The following is a 17,470-nucleotide window of genomic DNA, read 5'->3' as shown; positions in this document are numbered from 1 at the left end:
GGCGGGGCCAGAGCAGTAGTGGCGCCAAATTTGAAAATGCCGGAAGTGTGGGACCACGTGAACGGAAGTGTGGGCGAAGCCAACGCTTGGCGCCAAATTTCAAGGTCAGGAATGAATACTGAAATAAACGAGGGTAAATATGCCGTTAATCAAAATTCAATCAATAACTCATGAATATAGAAAGTTTCAACAGTGCATTAAAGTAAATTAAGGTGCATTAATTGAGAATAAAGGTGATTTAATTATGAATTAAGTTGAATTAACGTGGTTCAAGTAAGACATAATGCTACTTTATGGCGAATTAGGGCTCAATTAAAGTAAATTAAATGCGAAATAATTGTAAACTTATTCTGAATTAAGGTGAATGAAATACTTTTTTTTGTCAATGAACTGGGTAATTAAATAATCTATTATAACAAAAAAGCAACTTGAAATGAGGAAGTGTCATTGCTTTCGCATTACTCCAAAGCGGGTTACCACAGTGATCTCAGCTTTTTTTATTTGTAGGTCTTGAGTAATTTTACGCTTCTGTAGAGCGCGTTAAACCGCACAGAATGGTGTCTATGAGGGAACGTGTTCTTTATTGTTTTACAGGGTTCTATCTGCTTTTGGACGCCGAGGACCTGGCTAAATTCCGGCTTGCAAGCCTGCAAAGCCAGGTGTTGTCCTTGGGGCCCAACGTGTGCTTCAAGGTTTACTACTTTATGAAAAAACAATGTAAGTTACTCTTACTTTGTACCTAATTGATTGTTTTCTTTCTTAGGCAGGAATAACCTGTCGATATAGTATTACGTTCACTAACAATCACATGCCTTTCCAGCCGTCTGTCTTGAGGACGTTTAACTACGCACCGATGTTAAAACTATGGTCTATTATGCCTGCATCAATCGCGCCACGCTCATCACTGCATTTAACAGCTTTCGTGATGCACCATAAAGTGAATTGCAATGCATGGAGTATCTCAAGTTCAATTTCAGTGAGGGATCCATTGGAGACTGTTTAACAAATAACTTGGTTTCTGTGGCTGTTGGCTTCTCTCACTCCCATCACGTGGCTTCTGTTTTCCAAGAGGGAAGTGTGTAATATTGGTACACTAGGAACCCCCGGTATGAAAGCCCTATATTTCCAACTACGTACGTACAGTTTCTTTAACGTGTGGTTGATTGATTATCCTAAATGCTGAAGTACGGATATGCCACATAAGCTATACAGGCCTTCCAAGTATCACGCAAGCTGCACATTCTGAAGTCAGTTTAAGATAGCGGAAGTGCATCGATCAAAATTAATGAGTCAAGGAGCTTATCCTGTGCAGACTTCCAGTACAGGACTATTCCTTGTTCAAATGTTGCCGTGTAACCATGTGGCTGTGCTTGGCTGGATGGCAATGATTAATGCTCCCATATAGCACTAATCCTTGCACACAGTTTTTTAGTGACCGATGGTGATGAGCCAGCCAATAAACCATGGTGTGAAAGATGTAGTAATATGCATATTTCAACAGAACGGAGATATTGTGAAGAAAGAAGGCGATAATATTCTTCAGTTTAGGGCTTGAAAACACTCCGCTATCTCTGTTGCTTCTTCGTGGGAGCTCACAGACTAATAAAGGCATTGCCATCAAGTTTGCCGATTTCGAAGGACATTTAATCGACAAATGATACTCTGGAAACGATGGAGTGCACAAAGCAACCCAATTATAAGCGGATCACTCGACTGGGGACAGGATGGTCCATGCAGCCCATATGGCATAAAACATCAGTTATCATATTCATCAAATTGAAGTCCTGCCACTCATTATAACACGACAGACTGCATTTCCAGAAAAATGGGTCGGACAAGGAAGAAGTCAGAATATTTAGATTGTTTCGCGTATTTCCTAAGTGCTTACGTTTATGTTTCAGAAGGAGATATTGCCTTCCTTTTTAGTAAATTGCTAGCCGCTTTATATACAGTGTATTCAGTTGGTATGCAGATATTCCCTCAACCTGCCAGCATCTGTTATGTCTACAGAGAGTATGCACCACTGTAGGCCAAGCAACTTCTATTTAGCATGGTCCTGGGCATATCCTTACTTTCAAGCTAGCTCAGAAAAATGGTGGCAGGGCCTGGTGCATTTATGCCCCCGAAATTATCCTGTCTACTCCTTGCACAATATCCGCCGCTATATAAAATTCAGACTTGGTAAGGAGGGCTTCACTTCTTCGTAGACCAGTGGCTGAAACCAATTTCTTACCATTACTGCAAATATTTTGCAACCCAAGCAACTGCTTGAAAGAAATTGAGACTAATTCCCCATCATTCATTAATTTTTTTCTCTTTCTGCAGCGGGAGCATTCCTTGGAGTTTCTTTCGTTGACGAGACTGGCCTGCCATCTGGTCAGCCCGTGGTGGCAGAAGGCAACGGCACAAATGAATGGTCCCTACTTTCTGTTGAACGCAGTGACGCCCCTTCCAAGTTTTCGGTAAGCGCCTGATATTGTGTCAGGAGTCTTAGCAAGCCACAGAGGTTCTAACGTCCAAAAATATTAATTTAGGTAGCCATCGTGATGCGCTATCTTCTTAGCTTCTTCTGGCTACCTTCAAAGCGTGTCGACACATTTGATATGCTTGTGTTAATGCTTTCTTGCCATGGTTCAACCAGATGCTGCAAATCATGGCCCTTGTAGTCTGATGAAGATATGACATCCCATACACTTGAGTTGCAATCTCCTTGAAACAGCACTTCGCTGTTTGCTGGAATACACTGAATATCGAAGAAGCAGCAGAGGCTTCTGAGCTAATAGCAACGTTGTCAGGAATGTCTTCTTGCTATACTTGAAATTAGACTTTCTAAAGTAACTATTGTGTATTTTCTGAGACCAGAAGCTGAAGTGAGGAATGAAGATGATTTCTTAGTGGTGATCAAGACAGTGTACATGGACGTACGGCATTTTATTTACCCAAGTAACCTGGAGCTGAGTTGAGACATACATAATGAGCTAACAATTCTTCACTTCGCTCCTGTACTGCGCACTGTTTCTGTACTGTTGTCAGTCAGCTGTGCACCTGATTCTACGGCTGCGGCACTTCCTGAGTAGTGAAGTTTCATTCTAATGAAGCGTCAGCAAAACGTCTTGAGCGCCATTTTCTTTTTGAAATCGCAATAACTAAAGCTTCTAATAAGTCAGGAAGCCATCCTGTGAAAAATATTGTTAGCTTACAGAAATAGGCGTAGGGACCAAAAGATCACAATACTTATTAGTTCTCACCATGCTTGGAATACGTTCAGCTAACTAAAATCTACTGCAAAGTGCGTCATAATTACGCCGTCCTTCAAACTCCAGCTGAGCATCCTATTTTCGGATTTTTCACAAATATTGCAAAAATCAAGAAAACTGTTGGATTCAAAACCAGCATTGCAAATTACCAGTACCAGCTGTTTGGCGTAACGTCACGAGTGCGCGAAAACAAACAAAGAGCACAGTACACCCAGAGGAGAAGAACTAGTGTAGGAGGAGACCAGTATCCTTCGCCACTCTTGCATCATAATAAGTTTTGGGGACCCAACGTTGAACTTTTGCTTTGAAGAGGGGTCGAATAAGACGCAAGGTAAAACCGCTTCCATTGGGGTTCAATCTTTGCCCAAAATAACACGAGTCAAAAGTTGGAGCATTGGGGCGAAGAAAATACTACTTTACATACTTGTCACCCAGTGCCTATTTAGTCCCTACGATGAGCGTTTCACTACGATGAGTGCTGATGAACTTATTCAGCTGCTGTGATGATAAAAAAGCGCCTTTTCAGCACTACTAATTTATTGGTGCGGTAAATCTAATGCAAGAAGACGAGATGAATATGTATTCTTAATTTTTTTGTACGTAGTGGCTCAGACCTTTCGACAGAGTTTTATTTTGGCCTTCGCTCCCGCAGATTGTGATCACTGGGCGAACAGGACGAGGTGCTAGCGACGTTGCTATCGACGACATCGATGTGCGTTCTGGCAAATGCGACGTGCCATCGCCTCCCACGAGCCCTCCGCAGCCTGGTACGTACTGATCTGATGTCATCTAATGAATTCACGTGTACTCTAAAACATACAAAAGCCACTCAGCTGGAGAGCGAGAAACTTTCAGGAATAAAGTAGAGGTCTGCCTGGTTATGAACCTTGCATGCTACTCCTGCTCAGCAAGAGCTTATAAAGGTACGAGTCCTCATTTCAGAAAGCAATAATTGTTTAGGATATGTGCATCATGATAATCGCAGTGACGTATTTTAGAAGAAAAGTGAAGAGTGTAACTGTGCCCTACATTTGTCTTCGTAAATATGCATAAGTTCCAGTTATTTTTATTAGTCGGGTAGAACAGATTGCAAGGAATTGCTTCCAGAGCCCAGCCGAGCCGATGGCGTTCTGTATTACAGCCTCTTGCAGGGCTTGTTACAAGGGTGCTATTACACCTTACGGAGAAAATTACTGGACTCAATCGAATATAAATTAATATTTTTAAATCAATGAAGTGCTAAGGTGCAGTTGAAGGACGTTCATTGCACAGCCAATATTGGCCCTGGTGTCAAGGATTTTTTCAATATGTGTACGGTTCTCAGCAGGATCATGGACTGAAGCCGCATGTTTTTCTGTTCTTCTAAAGAAACTTAAATGTGATTGCGATAGCTGATAATCGAAAATTTCAGCGCAGCTATTCACACGCCATCTAAACCCGCTAGTAGGTGGCGATGGCAGGTGGCGTGTTAATCTGTTATCCACCTCGCGGTTGTCGATCGGCGCAAGCATGTTGCATGCATATCGCAACACTGCTTCATGGAACCGCAATAGCTTATTACCATGGCAACCATCCTGTTGGTGTTTGTCTTAAATAAAAATTGTTCTTGCAGGAACCACAGCAACCGCAGCCTCAACAACAGCAGCAGTTCCTGAGGCACCGACGACCCAGAAAACTCCGACGACTTCAATGACAGGCAAGATAGTGTTACAATGCTGGCCATTTTGTTAAAACTGGTTAAAAACTTTCTTTTAAACTTTTGGTGGTCCGAGGAAAGAAGCGAGTTCACCAGGGGCTAGAGCTACGCCACAGTTTTGATCAAATGTTTAGGGGAATCCACCCAAGCGCAGCCGTTGGACTAGAGAGGAAAGCTGCACAGCTTTCTCAGAAACTTCGCAGGTACAGAAAAACTCATCCTGGGCCGAGGTTCGAGCTCGGTACCACCACTTCATCGGATAAGTCGCTGTACCAATTCAGCTAAATTGGACAGTAAGCTTGTGGTAGCTTGCCAAGTTGCTGAGGTAGCTTGCCCACTTGGAGTTATTGATCAATTCGCTCTCGTCATGCCATAAGCTTGCCGTCCCTGTTAGCTCGGTTGAAAGAGTGACTGCTCCGGTGAAGTCGTTATCCGGGGTTCGAATCCCGGGCCAGGACGACTTTAACTGCGATGTTTCTGAGAAAGCTGCATAGCTTTACTCACTAGTTGTTTGGCTGCGCTTGGGTGTAAGCAACACGTAATTACTCCCTTATTACGCCCAGTTTTAAGTCATCGAATGAGGGTCCGAGAAAAGCTTCGAGCAGCAACAGCGAAACAGTGAATAAGAGGCGCTTCGGAGTGCATCACTTGTCATAAAAAGTTCACGTTCACTGAGAACAAGTCCTGTCCGAGCAACTTTACCCTGTTAATGTGCCTAATAAAATACTATATTTTTATTACATTTTGAAGGGCTATATATCTATAGCTTCTACCTCAGCGAAACTATAACATGACTGCAGTACAGTCTTAGGCACTGCGTATATGTGAAGTAGCCAAAAACGTTTACCCTTTGGCGGCCCGCACTGAGCAGTACAGCTTCTTTACTGGATTCGCTTATCAAGCCAAGCTCGCAACAGCAGCCTGCAGTTCAGACGACGAGACAAAACTTATTCACTACTCTAAACAGAAAGAGCATCCGTCTAATCAGCCCAAACAACATTGGAGAGTAGACAAAAATACTAAAAAAATTTCCCGTCATTATTCACCTGAGCGCTGGCTGCAAATTGATGATTACAGTACAACGCGTCTTTTACACTCGTACAAACCTGTCTAAATATTTACAACAAAGGAATCAGTAACGAAGCGCGTAAAGAATGTCATTGTTTTCTCATATTCTGTTTGCTGCCAGAAGCTGCGCACCTTGCCACAAATCCACAACTCACAAGCAGCACAATGTCCTGACGTGCTTCCGCACTTTTTCCGAAGCCTCTTAACCTTTAAGACACTCTAGTCTCTAGCGCTGAGATTGTTTTTAAATGGCTGACGTCATTACCCGTCAACATCTCTAGTTTCACGTTTTACTAAATACAACGAGAGCATATTAGTCTAGTGCTGGTGTTTGGACGACCTTCACATTCAGTTCATTAAATAAAACTAAACCGCCAAGCTTGTCCTACGCACAGCATCGACCATGTTTACCTGTACCTTGTGGCAGCATTTGCCTATGCCCAATGTCAGTATTCTGCGTTGTTGCTGCCGATGACATATATGATCCCGGCTATGATAAGTAAGGGGTAGCTACACGAACTTCATGCCCTTAGGTCACGAAACGTGTCGTAGGGTACAATCCTTTGCAACTGCTGATCACCTAATCTCTAAGACTTGTGAACAACGAACGTCTCCTTCCTGATCTATACTGAATTTAGACGGCACCACCGCGGGCTACACGACTCCCCGTCACGACGTAAGCGACGCTGCTTAAATTCAGGGAGAACTGAATATGGCATATTCTAAACTTTCTGAAAAGATATATGGATGGAGGGAAATATTGAGACAAAAAATATTACCAGTTAGTTATCACGAACACACCTCATTATTATCAGAAAAGAAAAGGCACCACTAAAGGCCATAACTAGTGGGAAGAACTTTGCACCTCTAAACCAAAGAAACAACACGAGAACAGAGACACACAATCGCTTGTCTCTGTTAATCACATGTAAACGATTGCCTTTTCCGCTGTAGAACCTTCCTCGTGGATAATCAACTAACCCATTTCCGTACTACAGTAGCAAGCAAATTTTCTATGGCTACATTAGAATGCTTACTGGGAATCACATTCGTTCATGACAGCACATATATTCCTGTAATGTACACTCGCTAGGGACAATATTCAGTGGTAAATTTATAAGCGTCGGTTGTTTGTATATGGCTCACCTCTAAACGTTACCTTTCTCACCAGACGGGGTGTTTTGACCACTGAAGCAATGCTTGCCTCCCGAGTTTGTGTTACACACATTATTATAATATTGAATTTCCCTTTGGAAAAGAATTTGAACTTGTTTGTGGAATTAAGTCCTCTCTCCTGGTTATAATTTACCACGAAATAATGCTATATTTCACTATTTAGGTTAGTAGATTCGCCCTTTTGATGAGCGAGGTATAATTAAAGCTTCTTTCGTTTCCACATATTCGTATTTTTAGTTTGCGACGCTTAGCGTCCCTAAGTTGTGCATGGGCTGCGAGCGGCAGCTTTTTTCAGAACTTCAGACGAATTCATACTCCTGGGGGTTTTACCGCGCCCTTATACCATGCCCATACGCCCGATAGGTGCCCCATGAGGTTACATCTGTTTCCATCAAAACTCGACTGCGGCGGCCGCGATTCAATGCCCCCATTGGGCTCGGCAGCCAAAATAATAAGCTGCCAAACCACCGTTTCAAAGGTTAGTGGGAATAATAATAATAATAATAATTCCTGCTAACTTCCGCCGCGGTAGTTTAGCAGCAGTTAGAACCCAGATTAAAATTTCGCTCATAATATTCAATTTGAGCAGTTCAGACGTATCTTGTTGTGAACGCGTCTCTTATTAGTTGATAAGCCGAAAAATGCTTGTGGGGAATATGAAAGGACACCCCGCCCCTTAGAAACTGTAAATAAACTTTTCGGTTGTACATTTTCGGTATGTACATTTCGATGACTGACACTTAAACATTTCTGACATACTTGGAACATTAAATAAGAAACTCTAAGCTCCTCAAGTTGGCCGCGAGGAGTTTTTTTTTGTCCCAAATAATGCAAATAGGAGTGACATCTTTACGACTGATCTCAGTCGAAACGCCCCTTTACCGGCTGATCTTTTATTTCAGAAGAACCATGGCCTACGGATGAGGTTCCATCGGAGACGACCACAGGCGCACCACCAACAAAGACTCCACTTCACTGTAATCGAGGCTACTTCAACTGCCGAGACGACAGCACCTGCATTCCAGCAGTGCTGCTCTGCGACGGCATTCGTGACTGTCCCAATGGTCTTGATGAAAACTGCGGTACGAGAACCTGTCCAGTTAGCTCTGGATACGTCATTTAAGATTCGAATATTTACCTGCTACTATCTAGCTTGAACTGTACCCTGAAAAAGTAGCTGTGCGCTCTGCGCTTCAGTAAGAAATTTAAGTTTAACAATCTCCGGCAAAGAGATGTCCCTCTCAAAAGCATTAGCATATTAGGTGATGGTTATGATTGGGTTATGCCAGAAAAATATTATTCGGGGTTATTAAGTTCGTTGTGAAGTATTTCGAGAAAGGAATTATCAGGTTTAGGGTGGGTTCACGGACACCTCTTAGTTGTCCGAAAATATCAGCCGATATATTTCTGTAGTAGAATATTTATTGTTCATTAGAGCGAGAGTACGCACCTCGACCACCCTCCCCTCCATCCGTCATTCCCCCTTAGCGCACCTTTGAGTGCGCTAATTTCATTGGGACAATGTGTACTTTGATTCCTTAGCAGTTTCCTTTTCTTAAGTACTTTTAAGTTTTCCGTTTGATCAACTTTAGATTAACACCATTGCTTTTTTATTGTTTACATGTCGGAAGCTGGAAGTGAAAGACACATACTCAGCAACGAAAGTAATCCGAAAATTCTTTGGCTATTTCACAAAAACCATTCAAAATAGCATCAACGCAAACTGCTAAACGATTTTTGGCTGCCTTGGTAGTGATCACTGACATCTTCTAGACGGTCCCTATGCCGATTCGTGAGCAGAAAAGAGAACTTAACTGGATATTGAAGACAAACACATCGGTCTTCAGTTACTGGAGCATCTGAAGGACTTGAAGTCCAAAAATTCCATGGTTTTAAAGCTACTTCACTACCACGTTTTGAAAACATGCCTTATGAAACCGAAATAACAACAGTATTATCGCAGTTCGCGTTCGCTGGCCTGATTTCTATTCATTTAAAAGTTCAACTACGTATACAGATTTTGCGCATTTCAATTTTAAATGTTCACAAGCTGAATCAGCTGACTTCGGTTTTGATTCCAGGAAGCATATCCCTCTGCAAGGAAGACGAGTTCTTCTGTGCCAGTCGCTCACCGAGTGCCTGTCTTCCACGTTCTTTGCTCTGCGATGGACGCGAAGACTGCTCTGATGGAGCAGATGAGGCGCTGTGCCGCGGTAAGCAAGCACTTATTGCCACGGAATTTTGAGCAAGGGCTTCATTGATTGTCAAACAATAGTCGAATGCTCAACGCTGCAGGCCAGGTGTTTTTTGATATTATAGAAGAGAATTGCATGCACAGTACTCATTAAGGTTACACTCTTTAATGAATATGCGAAAGTAAAACGTGAGTTGCACTTTAAATGCGTGGGGTTCATACAATGTTCTGCTTCAGTGTAGAGTACATTGCGTCGTGAGCTCGGGACTAAAGATTCTGAAGGTAAAGCGACCAAATAGGGAGGGCAAAGGAGACAATACGAAACAGATACAAATGATGAGTATTTTTTACTCTACCAAGGCCGCTATGTTGCCCTATTTCATGTTCGAAATCTCACGCGACTTTACATTGCCGTTGATATGAACATTTGTTTCACAAGTACTGCATACCTTAGAGTAAGTCGAAAGAAAAAATATATGAAAAAAGACAGGCCAAAATTTAAATTGATGAATATGTAAAAAAAACACAATTTTCAACACTTTTCGTTTTCGGAAGAAGAGAGAAGCGAGCTGAGAACGGACAAAAATCTTCGCCGGTTGTTCGCTCAGAGCGCAGGAAGATCAAGCAAAAAACTTGGATTTCAGATATTCCCTAAGGGAGTGTCTGAGCTTGGGGAAAGAAAACCGTGATGAAGGGAAGTTTTCAAGTCATAAAATGCTGTTAAAAATTTTTGAAGAGAATTAAACGAATTTGATTAAGAAAAACGTTAGATATCACTGCGGCTATCCGCATTGGAGGATTGAATAAGCATTGATGCGTCCTCGGCATTCGTCGTCCCTTTCTGCCTCTTTTTGCTTCTCTCTGATTTTCTTTGCTTCTCTTCTAAATTTGGCGCCATGGTTGCTTTCCCGCTCACTCATCATATACCAGTCCAGCCTGTTGTGCCGTCCATTGACTTTTGCTTCTAATTATTAAACTAATTCATCTATATCAATCAAGCTTTTTTGTTCAATTATTTATTGCTCATAAAGCACATTTCCGTCCACATCAAACTTTATTTCCACTTCATTCCTTATTTTTTCACTATTTTTCCGTCCACGGCTGGTCTCCCATGTACCCATTATATCGACGTCCTCGCTATTTCGATGGTTTTTTACATTATTAACTCTAATTAATTAACTAATTATCCTACTAACATGAAATTTTTCGCACGTCATCGTCACACCGTCCTCTATTGATCACAACTATTCCTTTGATGTTACCTCTTCTCAGGATGTACACAATCGCTACGGGCACGTTTTATTGGTTTATTGGGGTTTAACGTCCCAAAGCAACTCAGGCTATGAGGGACGCTGTAGTGAAAGGCTCCGGAAATTTCGACCACGGGCACGTTGTGATGACACGGTTTGGTGACACGACATCGTCGACATGGCCTAGAAATGCTTTCGGATTAATAAACTGTGAATTAATGTCTTTGTGTTAAGTTTCAGGTCTCTCACGAGTGCGTTTTAATATCTTCATTGGCCGAAATATGTCTTTTTTATCAGAATAGGAATAGAGATGCATTGAGCATTTGAAAAGGATGTAAGTTCTCGATCTGCAGTTTGTTGAGGAGGCTTGGAGCAGAGTGCCATCCCAGGCACGGATGTTCCTCTAGAAGCTTCAATACATTAAGGGAGAATGAAAATGTAGCAGTCTGGTGAGTTGGGCTTAGAAATCGGAACGACTAATGACCGCGGCCTGTCGTTATAGATATTGATTGTTTTCTGAACAAGATAGGGTGCTCTGATTTATATGTGTATAGCGCAGGGCTGGAATGTTAAAAATCTAGCTTTGGGTGCAGTTGCATTCAGCGTTGGCTGGCGATGAGTCTCTATCTCGTGCAGTGAATGATAGGCTCGAACTCATTCAGCTGATGCGACCGCCGAGAGTTCAAATGCACACAGGGGCACTGGGGTTTCAACCGGTTGCACGAAGAATGCGTTGCGGGCGATGGTCACTTTTTTTTCAGGTTTTAAGGGTGTGTAGCGGCATGTTCTCAGTAGTCGTGCATTCCGAGCTGTGTCTGCGCAAATTTTTAAACGTCAGCAGATGTTTTTATTTCCCGTATGCCGACTCAAGGATGCAGAGTGTCTGCGGAATTGGCTGATGTAGCGAAATAAAGGGTGCCTGCCCAATCTGTTCATTACCTAGTTCGTATTGAACTTGAATTTATGGGTTCTGATTCTGTTGTAGTATTCATACAGGATCCACAACTGCAGATGGTAAATGTCAGGTAAAAATTAGCCCAAACTCAAGCTGTCACCACCGTAGCCTCTCTCTCAGTGCGTCACAGGGCTGTATTTATAACGCACGAGGCGCCTCACTGTAAACATGTCCGCTTAAGTTCGAATTTACTTCTCAAACCTTCAATCGAAGAGTCCCCGTACGGAGGATGGAAATTTGAGCAGACCGGCATGTTCCATGTTTTATCTTTATGTTCTGCGTGCGTAATCCAATCATATAGCTAGTTCTAGTCTCTGAAGTGTTGTCGTGAATTAAAAAAATTATATCGTTTTTGAATGAGGATAGGCGCGGCAGTCACAGCTGCTGTTTTGCCGCTGAGAAGGTCGCAGATTAGCAGCTCTAAGGGCGCAAAATACTTTAAAACTCGTTACACTCTGTCTTGCTCGTACTGTTGAACCCACCACATTATTCTATTCGGTAGGACGAACGGCTGCCGGATTCTGGAATGATATTCAATTTTACTGTTTTCATTTTCCCAGTGTGCCCACGTTTCTTCTGTCGTAACGACGCCATATGCGGGTGGACGCCACGAGCGCCTTACCCCAGCTGCGACTGCAAAGATGGCTACAAAGGCCGTCGCTGTGAGCTGCCAGACGTAGGAAAAGTGGAGGAGGTTGTAGCAGGTAAGGTTGCGAGAATGTTTTTTTTTTTGTGAAATTAAAAAATAATATGCATCCTTTATAGGCACAGTACTTCTTTGGGGCTGGTGAGAGATCAGCCTCTGTGAAATATTTTCGCGAACAGCGGGAGCCAAGAAAAACAACGTAAAATCTTTCTGCTCTTCAGTCGTTCATCATTATCATCATCATCATCAGCCTGACTACGCCCACTGCGGGGCAAATGCGCTACTGTAGCGTAAAATAGGAGCAAAAGATAGTTCAACGCTTGAGCACGAGTAATTCAAGTTATGTATAGAACGAGACATCTGATTTGAGAGGATGTCTTGCAGGAGTACTGCCTGCGAGATATTGCTTTCGCTCTTTGCAAAATAAATTTTATTTGCGCAATTTTGCAGTTCGTTTTAGCAGCCTGTTTAATTAAAGCGAGAGAATCGGAAGCGTGAGGCAGAAATATAAGTATCATAAAATAGCCATAAAATTCACTGATTAGTTAGAAGGAAGTGACATTATCATACCGGACGATTCTCCTCGACTGGAGAGAATTGGCGTAACCGGACCGGAAGTCACGTGATTTCCGGTAAAGGCACCAGTTGTTTCTAATGATATCGGATTGCCAACACATAGTCTACATATAATTTAATTAGTTGTCCCTGTGAATTTTTGCATCGACACCCCTATAAATAAAGCGACAAAGAGTTTTGATATTTCTATTTTTTAATACTCGCTTTCATGATGCGGAGTGCATAGGTCTCATTATGATGGGAATGAGGGCAGTTTAACAAGCCCAAATGAGAATTAGAGGTCAAAATAACCACGTTACTAAAGTGTGGTCTCAAACAAGATGAACATGAAGGAACGGGATAGCTTTTATTGCAAGTCTACTCTGTAACTTTTCCAGGACACATGTTCGTAAGACAAGAAAAACTGTTGTGGCTCTGGCACTAATCGCGTCATGGTTTTCATGGGAAGTAGTGAAGCTAGAAGAATTTGTGTCTGCGCGTTCCATTGAATAGAAGAGCGCTTAAATAGAATGCGCACACAACTGAAATATCCTGCCTCAAGGCTAAACTTAGAGACCAAGCTCTCTAGTTTCGTACTAGGATTCATGAACCTATGTACTGTTCGCCTCAAAATACATCCCCACTTATCGCTTGCATCTTGGCGTCCTTAAAGAAAACCTGCACCTATGCTCAATGAGAAGGAATGAAAATAACTATTCAACTGTCCCTAAAGAAAGACATGCACATCTTTGCAGCAGGGCAGCCCGTAATCATTTATTTGCTTCTCGCTAGACCTGTTATTACAAATCAAACCAAACACCAGACGAGGTTCACTTTTTGTGAAGTAGGGGTGGTGTACTGCATCCCATCGTCCTGTGGAAAAACCCTACATCGGGCAAACCGGATGGTACATCAATGAACGTCTGAGGCAGCACCGGACAACGTTCAATTCAGGCACTGGAAGCAATTTAGCCTTGCATGTTAAGGTATGCAAAGGATGTTCTCCTTTGCTTCACTGCACGAGCATTATCGGTCGGGGGAGAACAAGACGTGAGCGTGAAATTCCTGAAGCGTTTTTCATCAGGAAAAACAAGGAGATGTGTGTCAGCGATCCCTCGGTTTTTATCACGGATAAAGAATATAACTTTCTTTTATCTTAATACAGTCGTTCCCATCGTCGAGAGTGTGCGCTTGCACAGGGAAACATTTAAATGGTGAGGTTTTCTTGGAAATAAATCAGTTGCAAGTACAGCGGTGTGGTGTGTGTACCTCCTTTTTCTTGTCCTGCGTCTGTGTTCCGCTGGTTCCACCCTGACAACATTATGAACTAACTAGCCCAGCAATTTACGCTCCTGTATCTCCCGTAACAGTGAACATAGTCTTGCGATAGGTAAATGTTATTTTATATTTAGGTCGGCTACAATGTGGATATTTGTTTGTACTCCCAGAGCTTTTTTAAGACAGCGCTTTTGTCGTTTTTACATTCCCAGAACCACGAGTCTAAAACTTTCTTTAAATTACTTGCAGTTTTGAGAAGCTATTAAACAGATAATTTTCTCCCCCACAAACCACGTAAATCTGCCCCAAGAGTTACACAGCTTCCTTAGTTTACTTGTTTGTAACACAGGTGCCCATAAAATATATGAAAGAGAACATTGCGCACACTTTTGTACTTTGGCCATTGCCAGGGTATTTGGTGTACACGAGTAGTAATTGCTCTCTGAAGAAACTTTTTCATTGAACTTGGTGAGAACCGTCAGAAATACCACTCTTTCAATCTTTGCCATTTTTAGCCATTTGGAGAAACAAAGCAGCCTTACGCACACTTCCACATACAGAGTTAGTAACTAAGATTGTAAAAATCTTCTTCATGTTCACATATTTTAGCACGTCCTTATTTATGGCTGCACACGCGTAATAGAAATTGTGCTTGATATTCTAAATACCACAGATGCTTATGATCGAGTGTTCGCCAACATGGAAGTGGTTGCTGTAGTGGTAAAAGACACCCACAACTTCCTTTTTCGGAATTTTCGAACACATGCGGAATATTGTGCATTTCACCGCTTGTTATGTTATGCATAATTTCACTCATTTCATGAAGCAATCATTCTAAATTCTAGCACTTGTCCCGTACTCTATTCCATATTTCATGTTTTCTTATTTCAATCACATGACTTACGTAATGTTATCGCGCAATTTTCTTCAAATGAAATTTATTTTTTATAAGCATGGACCTTATAAAGATTTTGGCACTTGTCCCGTTTTATGTTCGGTGCCCATAAGGACTACAGTGAAAAATTTATCTCCACCCTTGTCTTCACTGAATAGTATTGCAATAACCAATGACGGATTTGAAATACTGTGCATTTCCTACCTTTACAAATGCGTTCCCTTTCGTTTTCACAGGGCCTTCATCTAATGGCAACATCGTGACGGGCATCGTTATTGTTTTGGTGGTCATCGTGCTCGCAGTCGTGCTTGCAATTGTCTTCGTGAAACGACGACGAGTGTCTCAGTCTCAGTGAGTAAACACTATTACGAAAGTTTCACCAACATTCGCAGCTATTTTTTCTTGAGAAAAATTTGTAAGAAATACAAAAACATGCGCATGGAAAACGCCTCCGCGGGTGCACTGCACTACCTGACCTCGGTAATAAGGCGGCCATATTGGATTATCGGCGTTATATGTTTTTTTTCTTGAGATATTGCGGCTTTTGCGCACATCGATGAAAAAGTAGACCGCCGAGACGCCAAGCGGAGCATGGCAGCTGGCCACAGGCTTGAGCGTACTTCAAACAAGAAGTTCGAATGCCCCACTTAAATAAACGTCATAGATATTATTAGTAAGGAAGTCTGAATATAGCCATTCAAGCTTATCACGTCTTGACGCAGATATACAAACTTCTACGAAGGAGCATGGAGAGACCTTTTGTTGACGAGAAATATTCCTTACCTTCGGTGCCCCAAAAAAACTGACGAAAATGATTGGCGGACAATGGGAGGGAAGTAATGCATACGCTGCACGAATGTATATATCAAACTTCTTATCACCGAGGTAGACAGTTCTAAAGAAATGTAGCCAGATAAAAAGAACGATAATAGCGCCCTGAGGTTATATTACTAGCCGTGGAAGCCCCCAAAGCTATTCGTCTCTATAATTTTTCGCCGTGGAAACTGCACACAGGAGTGGGCTATCAGTAACAGATAAACGCGAACAAGGCAATTTGAACACGAACAGCAAAATCTTGATACCTAAGCCGGGGGGAGCTCAACACTAGCGCATGTGAATTTCACTTCGAAGGGCCAAGCTGTCCTTTAGAAGTGGTAATCAACCTCGCTGGTGTTTCCTCTCAAGAAACTGATGTGGTTTTTTTATGTTATTTAAGTTTTCTGGTTCGCGTTTAATTATTTGCGGAAAGAACAATAATTTCTCGGAAAGTGCGTAATGCGTCAATTTAAACTTTAAACAGTGGAACACTCCAGCCCATATTCATCTTGTGTGTTTAAGTCTAGGTTTGTTTCATTCGCCTTCTCGTAAACAGTATGTCCAGCCGTGGCTTTAAGTGTAGGGACTTATATTTTTCTCCCTGTAAATTAAACGCTTTTTTCTTTTCTTCAGGAACTCACCAGTGTTTCTCGACAACCCTTCGTACGATGCCTCAACCGACCGAACGAGTAAGTAAAAATATTGTGGGCTTTTAGAACAAGTTGTTGAAGCATATCTGTGTCATTAGATAGTGTTTGTGTATGTCCTTCATGTTGAACAGGAGCACAAGAAGCGAACAGGGGGCTAGTATATTAAATAACTGGGACACGTGACAACTTTGGCATTACTTTTCTTTTGTGATACGGTTTACCCTCACAACAAACAATAGTTCCTTTTCTATTGTTAGCTGATACCACATTCTCTTCTTTTTTTTTCTAGGACTCTTCAACTGACGTGCCAGGCCTCTGCTACAGCTCTTTGGCGCTGTTACCAATGTGCGACACTTTTTCTACTCACTGAATCAGGAAGGGCGGTCATACGGAAGACTTCTAATTTATTTCCAGACAGTTACTCATAGCATGTGCTTCATGTGTGCCAATTGTAAAAAAAAAAAAATGTCTGCCTTTCACCAACCTGGACGGAGGCTGTACGCTTGAAATTTTACGCAGACAGGGAGGCACCATTTCCAAGTATAAATAAATGCTGATGATGTTTGTAGAGGCTTGTGAAAAAAGAATCAATATACAGAATTTTAAAGACATTCCTAGAATGCCCAGCCATATGTGCTCTTAAGAAACCTTTGCTGCACAACACTGTCTTTTCGTCTGGAAATAGTCATCGTTCTAACCGTCCTTAAGGCACTATTCATGACAACAGAAAAGAAGTGATCTTGAGAGACTCAGAAGATCTTGAAAATATGTAATTTTCTGTCTTACCTTCACCTCCATAGCCATAGCCACATGAATGCCGTCTTCTCAAGAGTATATTGCTTCATTTCAGAAAGATTCTGGCGGGTTTACAGGCAGAAAGCTATTACCGACAGCTTGACAGAGGCCATAAAACCACCAACAATGCAGTAGGGAATGACTAATGAAGAAAAATTAAACAATATAAAATGCTATGCATGCATTAGCTCACTCATAAAACAAGGCCCGCAACAAAGTAACCATGTATATAATCAGTA

At 42.0% G+C, this 17,470-nt stretch overlaps 1 protein-coding gene across 1 annotated transcript in view; it reads left to right on the top strand.

The window, feature by feature from the left end:
* LOC149370514 (MAM and LDL-receptor class A domain-containing protein 2-like) overlaps positions 1 to 17,004 on the top strand; it is a 187,835-nt gene extending 170,831 nt beyond the window's left edge. The window contains exons 55-63 of the mRNA XM_089577899.1: positions 595 to 717; positions 2,326 to 2,462; positions 3,910 to 4,024; positions 8,094 to 8,279; positions 9,279 to 9,410; positions 12,157 to 12,300; positions 15,207 to 15,321; positions 16,420 to 16,475; positions 16,726 to 17,004. Coding sequence (XP_089434025.1) covers positions 595 to 717; positions 2,326 to 2,462; positions 3,910 to 4,024; positions 8,094 to 8,279; positions 9,279 to 9,410; positions 12,157 to 12,300; positions 15,207 to 15,321; positions 16,420 to 16,475; positions 16,726 to 16,739 — 1,022 coding nt within the window. The 3' untranslated portion in view covers positions 16,740 to 17,004. The remainder of the gene's footprint in view (positions 1 to 594; positions 718 to 2,325; positions 2,463 to 3,909; positions 4,025 to 8,093; positions 8,280 to 9,278; positions 9,411 to 12,156; positions 12,301 to 15,206; positions 15,322 to 16,419; positions 16,476 to 16,725) is intronic.
* Positions 17,005 to 17,470: the final 466 nt, after the last annotated feature.

This window comes from Amblyomma mixtum, chromosome 1, assembly GCF_055824585.1.
Source record: "Amblyomma mixtum isolate Tamu chromosome 1, ASM5582458v1, whole genome shotgun sequence".
Taxonomy (NCBI): Eukaryota; Metazoa; Arthropoda; class Arachnida; order Ixodida; family Ixodidae; genus Amblyomma; species Amblyomma mixtum.
Note: the sequence above shows the minus strand (reverse complement) of the source record. Positions and strands in the feature narration are given on the sequence as shown.